Source organism: Lepisosteus oculatus, chromosome 11 (assembly GCF_040954835.1).
Source record: "Lepisosteus oculatus isolate fLepOcu1 chromosome 11, fLepOcu1.hap2, whole genome shotgun sequence".
Lineage (NCBI taxonomy): Eukaryota > Metazoa > Chordata > Actinopteri > Semionotiformes > Lepisosteidae > Lepisosteus > Lepisosteus oculatus.
In genome coordinates this window covers 25,625,782-25,634,303 of record NC_090706.1, presented here as the reverse complement: position 1 = coordinate 25,634,303, position 8,522 = coordinate 25,625,782, and the positions used below count along the sequence as shown (strand labels likewise).

General features: G+C 41.9%; 1 protein-coding gene across 7 annotated transcripts; it reads left to right on the top strand.

The window, feature by feature from the left end:
- The first annotated feature begins 260 nt into the window (after positions 1–260).
- Positions 261–8,121, top strand: rnf14 (ring finger protein 14). Of its 7 annotated transcripts, none has more exons than XM_069195958.1 (9): positions 261–557; positions 1,517–1,678; positions 1,826–1,915; positions 2,488–2,618; positions 3,204–3,713; positions 3,805–4,033; positions 4,751–4,923; positions 5,509–5,639; positions 7,645–8,121. In XM_069195958.1, the coding sequence occupies exons 2-9, from the start codon at positions 1,525–1,527 to the stop codon at positions 7,703–7,705; spliced, it is 1,479 nt and encodes a 492-aa protein (XP_069052059.1). In that variant the 5' UTR covers positions 261–557; positions 1,517–1,524; the 3' UTR covers positions 7,706–8,121. The 7 variants fall into 7 exon arrangements, with proteins under 7 accessions (XP_069052059.1, XP_069052060.1, XP_069052058.1 ...); XM_069195959.1 differs by having other exon boundaries at positions 262–517; positions 2,557–2,618; XM_069195957.1 differs by having other exon boundaries at positions 262–517.
- The last annotated feature ends 401 nt before the right edge of the window (positions 8,122–8,522 follow it).

Here is an 8,522-nt window from a genome sequence, read left to right as displayed (position 1 = left end):
ATAAACGAGTGAGCGGAAACATACATAACCGTGTAGCCTTCATGTTTAGTTCACATGCTGTACAACACTTACTGTATCTGCGCTAATACTAAACCGTCACGATGTCAACCCGTATGCTCCGTCTGCATTGTTGTTATTTTTGGATTGCGAGAACATGATGTTTTCGCAATTATTACGTTGCTATATACGTTGAACAAGGGTAAAATTTGTTTTTCAAGAAATTCTGACGGAATTTCACTAGGAAGACACTGTTGTGTATGAACATTTAGTGAGGTTTATAAAGTACCACGTTTGTCTTGTAGCTGTAGCACATGGTCTTGAGCCCGAGAGCAGCCCACATCGAGAAAAGCTCAAAGAAGACTGAAATGGCAAAGCCGCAAACATTAGGATGCTGAATGGTACTGTGTCCTTTAGGGGGCAGACCAGGTTTTGCGAGCTCTTGTTTGCGTGTTCAGCTCCTCCCTTGCTACCCAACTGAACCCTGGTCCCGGTCTTCCTGTCTGTGGGGAAGAGTAAGGTAGGCGTGGAAAAAACAAATAATCGTATAAAAATAACGTGTATGTTTGTTATAATCCTTTAACTGTGTCTTAGAAATGCTACAGTTTCGGTCATGAATGTATGTTTCTTCAGATTTTATCTTTTATCGTTTCTAATCTAGGCTTTCAGTTTGTCACTTGCATAAACATGTCTATGCAGACCTGTTATATAGGCTACTTTTTATTCCCTAACTACTGCACTATATACTTCCGACTGCGGAATATATAGGTTCTTGAGGTGTGGTACTATATAACATAAAGTGAATCTGTGTTGTTCTCAGGAGAGTTTTTGTTGCTCCAGTTTCCAAACTGGGTCTTCCGAATGGGTCTCGTGTCGAAGAAATGTCATGAAATGACGTCACAAAACCTTCACCCTGTGACAGTACTTCTCTACAGTTTAATAAAAGTAGTCTAAATATGAAAAAAGGGAAAAAAAGAAAGCGCTTTAGGGAGTTGTGTGTTGTTAACTAATTCTCACCATGTCATTTCTTATCCCACTAATTTAATTAAATGTAGGCTTGTGAGACTAGAACTGTGGGATTCGGGTTAAGCGCATAATGAGCGTGATGCATTTAACGACATAATTTCAAATGAAATCTCACTAAAGCAAATCATATGTCCTAATATGTAGCTACCTAGCTTTAGAAGGACAGAACCTTAGAGAACTGTGACCTGTGTGAAAGTCACTCTTTATTTAAAAGGGAGGTGTTAGCTGCACCACTTTTGTTTACAAGCAGTTACACCAGAGACAAATATGGTTTCTTCCTAGTCTCAGTCAACAGCTTCCATACCTGACATGCGTCTTGCCCTTATCTAAAACACTAGCAAAACTAAAATGTTGAAAGTGGGCAGGTAAGCACATTAGGGAAGAAGCACTGATGCGTTGATAACACTGTGTCAGTTTACTGAAATGGAGAAATGCAAAGTGTGCTGGTACGGAGGAGTGACCTGTTGTGGTGGGGGTGTCCGGTGCTTCTCAGGAATGTAAATGTCCTCGGAGGATTTGGAAGCGCAGGAGGATGAGCTGCTGGCTCTAGCGAGCATCTACAATGAGGAGGAGTTCCACAGGGCTGAGTCTGCCCAAGGAGGGGAGATACGCATCAACCTGGAGCTGCCACAAGATTTCCGAATATTCGCAAAAGGTGAGAGGCTCTTGTTCGTCCCTTAACTCTGTGCAAACCCACTGCCTCATTAAGGGCTTAAAATGCTTCGTTACATAACGAGTGTGGTTCTCGGAACATTGTGGCTTCTGAGCACACTACATGACAGCTGTCTTAATTTTGCCTCAGTGCTGCACTTATCTACATCTTTGGCCAGTTTTTCTTTCATTGAAGGACAGTTCAGACGCAGTGCATTTGGGGCTGCACAAGATTTTGTTGGTGAGTATGTCCAAACTCTCACCTGTGTTTCAGCCTCCTGAAAACAACAGTAACAAACTGTGGGACTCAGACAGTGACACAAAGGGGAGCCACCGATACCTCAGAGAAAGTATAGCCCACCAGCCTATTAATGCCCCAGTTAGCACTGGGCCAGCCTTGGTTCAGTTTTCTCTCAGGCTTGTTGCCAAAAGCAAATCGGCAGTACCTTATGGCCAGTACTCTCCCAGTCCTGAAATGCAAGCTGTCAGTGAGCTCAGTTTTAGCATTGCTTTCAATAACAACTTGGGAGGCCGAAGATTAAGCAATCTCTGCTTTTTATCTGAATTTAGTCCTGGTTTGCTGAGTTTCTGACATAGCCCAGACTAAACCACTTTAGGGTCATTATTGGCAATCAAGTTCTGGAGTCTTTTGAATTTGGAATTTGCATTACTGCAGATTTCCCATATGTGTAGTTGATGTGAATTGAAGTAACTTTTTATAGATCAGCACATAATCAGAAGTGGAGTTGATCTATTACTACAGGTATAATAGTTGCAAAAGCAAATTACATCTTTTCCTTTGTTTTTTTTCAGGGGAAGAACATATTAAATATCCAGTGTCTTTTCTACCGACTCTCATTTTGAACTTTGAACTTCCATCAGATTACCCTTCGAATTCTCCTCCAGTCTTCACTTTGAGCTCCAGATGGCTTTCAAGAGTCCAGGTTATTTATTGCTTTCTGTCTTGAGGAGTGGTAGTTGATGTTATTGAGCGTTCATTATGAAGTTAGGAGCATAGACAAATGGATATCAGTATTATAATTAACAAGGTTTTAGTATAGTAGTATTGGATGCATATTCTTTGTATTTAAATAAAAGCCCTTCTAAAGAAGTAGGTTTTGAATCTTGATTTGGAAGTGCTCAGGGAAGGTGCTCTAATGACAGAAGATGACAGATAGGAAAATTAGCTGAATTAAAGTTGAGAAGTGGGGAGTAGGACAATAGTTGCTCAGACAGGTACTGAGGTTCCAAGCCATGCAGAGCCTTGTAGGTGAGCATGAGGATTTTAAGTTGACAGGAAGCCTGATAGAAAGCCAGTGCAAGGACTCCAGGACAGGAGTAATGTGATCACTTGCATGTGAACTAGCCGGGGTTCTGGCTGCAGAATTCTGGACACACTAAAGTTCAAAATGTAGTGCAGAATGTGTCGAATCATGACAAGTGGGCTTTTGTCAATTTTCTTTTTAGAAAACAAACCACCTTTTACTTTATCACGAGTTTCTGAGCTATGAGGTGTTTTTGTTTTTCAGCTGGGGACTCTGTGCAAGCGCTTGGATGAGCTGTGGCAGGAGAATGTAGGGAGTGTGGTCCTCTTCTCCTGGATTCAGTTCCTCAAAGAAGACCTCTTTAGCTTCCTGAGCATCGAGTCCCCGTTGGAAGTCACGAATAGCAATAAAGGCAAGCAGGAGCGAAAGAAGGAAGGAGCTGGCAAAGACAATGCAGAAGACACAGAGAAGGACTCAAAAGAGCAGCCAGATCCCCGGGCTATCCAAGAAGTAGATCCCCGTAGCAACCTCCTTCTTCAGCTGTTGGATTTTGACGAGATGCAGCAACAGAAGGCCTTTGACAGCAAAATGTTCTGCTGCAACATCTGCTTCTCTGAGAAGATGGGATCTGAGTGCACGTGCTTTAAGGATTGCAAGCATGTGTACTGCAAAGAGTGCATGAGGGATTACTTCCAGATCCAGATCAGAGATGGCAATGTCCAGTGCCTTAACTGCCCAGAGCCTGAGTGCAGCTCTGTTGCCACACCTGCTCAGGTACCCTAGATTAATTTTACAGCAATCATCTAGATGTTTCATGAACAGGATTATGTGCAGCACCATGCAATATTAAAGATGTGTTTTACAGGTCAAGCATCTGGTTGGAGAAGAGCTTTTTGCTCGCTATGACCGTCTCCTGCTTCAATCCAGCCTGGACCTCATGGCAGATGTTATGTACTGCCCTAGAAAGATGTGTGAGACAGCTGTGTTGGTAGAGCCAGACACCACCATGGGTATCTGCCCCTCCTGCCAGTATGCCTTCTGTACCCTTTGTAAGATGGGCTATCATGGGCTGTCTCCATGCCGGGCCACAGCAGGTAAGGAAAAGCCCAGCAAAGCAATTCGGTATTCGGCAATCCTGGTATTCATCCATTGCCAACAAAAGCATTCTAAGGCATTGAACCTGATTCTGCAGACATGTTCCTCTCAGTCAGTCCACCAGTTTTAAACTGTAATTTATTTTATTTAGGAATTAAATAATAACAATATAACTAACTTTTTTACATTATTTTATGTACTGTAGGACCTTTGAAACTAACTTCTCAAAGAGAAAAAAGTAAACAAGGAGAAGAGGTCACAAAATTAGCCCAATTAAGAAGCATGGTTGAGAATGCAGAAGATGCAAGGGGCTGACACAGAACTGATTAAGTAAGATTCTTTCCAAAGAAGAGGGCTTTGAGTCTGGATCTTAGAGTACTCAGGGAAGGAGACTCTCTGATTTCCTTGGGTTTAGAATTCCAGAGCTCTGGGACAAGAGAAGGCCCTATTACCCACAGAGTGAAATCAAACTTTGACACGCATTTGTTAAAGATTTACCCACCTTAGTTATTAACGATGCTTTGCATGCAAAAATAAGCTCAGAGTTTCTCCCCCGGTTTCTCCTTCTCAGGGGAGAAACTCTGGGGGTTGATGCAGGGAATTTCATGGCAGATTTCCCAAAGTAGATGAAAGACAGTTTTTTAGCTGTGTCTTCTCTAATTACGCCCTAATATGTTGATAATGTGAGCAACGTGAGTAACACATTTAAACTTCAGCGGAGCTGCGAGGCCTACGTGATGAGTATCTGAAGGCCAGCGAGGAGGAGAAGCAGTTTCTGGAGCAGCGCTTTGGGAAGAGAGTCATTCAGAAGGCGGTGGAGGAGTCGTTCAGCAGTGAATGGCTAGAAAAGAACTCCAAAGCCTGTCCACGCTGTAGCTCAAACATTCAGGTACTGTATATACAATGAATATATGTAGGTACCTGATACACAGATAGCAGGCATTAGTAGTAAATTATTACCCAGAAGAAAGAGAAAGTTGGTTTTGCATAATTTTGGTGGTGCAGTGGCTCTGTGGCTAAGGACCTGCGCCTGTGGCTGGAAGGTTGTTGGTTCGTTATCCTGCGGCTGGCAGAGGAATCCTAATCTGTTGGGTCCCCTGAGCCGTATACATGGCCTGTTTTGTGTCCCTCATGGAGAGCAAGTCGGTATGCGGAAAGACAAATTCCTAATACAAGAAATTGTATATGGGCAATAAAGTGATCTCTTATCTTAATTTGCACCAGTGCATGCATCTATTTTGAAAAGGAGTTTGTTAATTATGTGCCATCTGGATATACAGATGCAATAATGTGCACAACAAATTACTCCATTCTTAAATTTGATGTTATACAATTCCAGAGCTGTTGTTGTTTTGTTCATTCCTCTATAATATGACAGTTCTTGATGGAATCTGCAATTGTATGGTTACATTTTGTAGTCTTATGTTGATGTCTCTCAAAGTAAGGCTAACCGATGGGGACTCTTGGTTTACAGAAGGTGGATGGCTGTAACAAGATGACCTGCACCAGCTGCAAGCAGTACTTCTGTTGGCTGTGTTTGGGCCCACTGTCAAGGGTCAATCCATATGGCCATTTCAACGATACCTCATCTCCCTGCTTTAATCAGTAAGCTCAACATTTTACTTCACATATAGTGATCATTTACTGTATACAAATCAAGCTGCTAACCTGCTGCAGGACATAATGTCATTCCAGTTTTAGGACAAAACAGAATGATCTAGACACACACACACACACACACACACACACAATTGTCACGTTGTATAAATTGTAAGCCTACTCCCTTAATAATGATAATAATAGTTGGTATTCATATAGCACCTTTCATGCAATATTTTGCAACTCAAAGTGCTTGTTACAAAAAATTTTGAAAAACTTTAACCAACTTAAAATAAGCGTCATTAACAAATTAAAAGAACCATGCACAAACAATATGAATAGTACTAGAGTTATATGAGAAAAAAGAGTAAAAAAAATAAGTTTTGAGCTGCCGTTTATATATATCCACAGAGCCAGCCTCTCTAATATTTTTAGGAATACTGTTCCAGAGTTTGGGTGCGTAGTAGCAAAAGGCTGCCTCTCCAGTGATCCTATGCTTAATTTTTGGAATAATCTCTTAAAAGTTGTGTGCTTGTTGCACTGGCCTTGATGGAATTTACAGTACGAACAGTTACATTCATTACTTGTTTGAGTTTCTTAGCCGGTAGGGCTTGTCTATGAATCAGACAAAGCAAATATGTGCGCAAAGCAAATAGAGCAACGGCCTGTACTTTCATGACTAGCCCACTGTGTTTGCCTGTTATAGCTCATGCACCGTCTGAGCAGATTCCCACACACTTGTTCCAGTCGATTTCATGCCCACATACATATGTGTCCAGCAAAACGAAAAGTTGATCGCCTTTGGCGCACTCGGGAAGATGATGACAGAACAAAAAATCCTCATTAATTTTCTCCCTCTTCAAGAAATATGGCGTAAATGAACATTTCACCATCTCCAGAGACATCAGTGGTCTCGGCAAGTTGTAAAGAAAAATACACACTAGATTTTATCTTAGTGATCTCTTCCTCTTCCACATCTCTCGCCATACGCCCAATGTGGTTAGACACAGTATCATTTGACACTGATATCATTGCTAGCTGCTCTGCAGCACTTTTCCCCACACATGCTTGAAACCGTTTCACGGTAAGAAAAAAGTCTCGCCTAACGTGTGTGGCTTCTCAGTTTTGGCAATCCAGTTAGCTATAACGAAAGACGCCTGAAGTGGCTTCTGGTTCACGGTGGTGGCTTTTTGGAGGGTAGATCTTTGGCCTCTTCGCTCCTGTAGCTTTCGTTCCAAAAACGTATTTTCTCATTTTCTTCTGTTTTTTTTTCCTGTTTGGAGTTTTCTGCTGTGCGTTTCTCCACATTACCTTAAGCTCTCACTCATCCAGTGCCACCTATTAAAAACGCTCCATTGCTTGGCTAATCACAACTACCTTGCTCAAAAGAAAAAAGCGCTACAAATATAAATGCAATTGTGGCCCAACCAATAGAAATTCATGTAGCGCCCTCGCCGAGCGCACCGCAGAGCAGGCTGGGAGTTGTAGCCAGGGGATGGTCTGTGGGCTCCCAGAGTGATCACTAAGTCACCCTGCTAATGTAAATAATCTTAACCATGCAGGTGTATGCAATAGTTTGACCCTGACACTGTGTTCGTGCCCCGTTACACCCTAGTGTACGTGTTAAACTTTGGTTGATTCTGTTTCCCCTTGGGACTGTCACTACCCCCAGCTTAAGAACCCCAGATCTAGACAGCGACCTAAGAGCTTCAGGCGCTGTGCTTGGAGGCATGCAGCCCTCGTTAGGCATCACTGTTGCTCTTTGACCGCTGTTCCACAAATAATAAAATACTATACCATTGGACTTACTGTATTTCCAAAGCGAATCAAAGTTTGAAAAGTTCATCATTCTGAAAGATTGTAATTGTCAGTTGAAAGCAATTTCAGTTACACCTTTTAACTGCCCAGGAATGGAAGCACGTTAAGTTGTTTTAAATATAAGGGGGAAGCATTCCGACTCATGTATTTCCATGGGCTGACCTACACAAAGTTTTATCACCCTTTTTTCTAGGCTGTTCCAAGGAGTGGATATTGATGACGATGAGGAATTCTGGAGTGATGAAGAGGACTAACAGCGGAAAGTGTGGATGGGACACATGGCCCGTTACTAAGGAGCTGCTGTACACTGCACCTTATTTCAGAAATCTAGTCTGAGCTAGAGGGTTTTCCCCTGAAGAAGAATGTCGTTATTATCACAATGCAAGCTTATATTAGTGAGCACTTTCAGTTTTGTGCTGAGACTATATTCATTAAAAATCGATATGAGCCATTAGTTTTTTGGGATATGTACACTGAGCATCTTTATCACAGTATTTCTTTGCACAAAACACTAAAAACAGAAACAAAGTCCAGCATCTTAGTTTGGGAGACACCAAACTGTAGGTTCTGTCCTTTACCTGTGCACTCCTTTGTCCTGCACCTTCATAAGATCCAGTAAAAAGGGACAATCACCCCTTGTCCACAGTCCCTATGTGTGGCATTCCAGTAGCTAACAGTAGTACCAGTTTCTTGATGCTGTCCTGGCAGAAGGCTTTTTTACTGCTGCTTAATTACCATTTTACTCTGGGTTGGAGCTCATTATCACCAGTAGATCTTTGAGTTCAGTTTTTGGGGTGCAAGGAATAAAAAATCATGGGGACAAGATATGGGCTGTATGATAGAGGCACAGTCAGTAATGAACGATACCTGCTCATAAGTTTTATTGATAAATCGTTGAAACTGTTATAAGTTTGAGTACCTTATGTATTCCACCATGAAGTGGTTATGCAAAAGAAGAACAGAAGAGTGGGATGGATATTATTTTGTGATGTGTGCTTTACAATAGTTCTTAATGGTTTTCAAAGGTCACTTCATCAGATAGCTGACAGTAATGTACAGTTTCTTTAGACT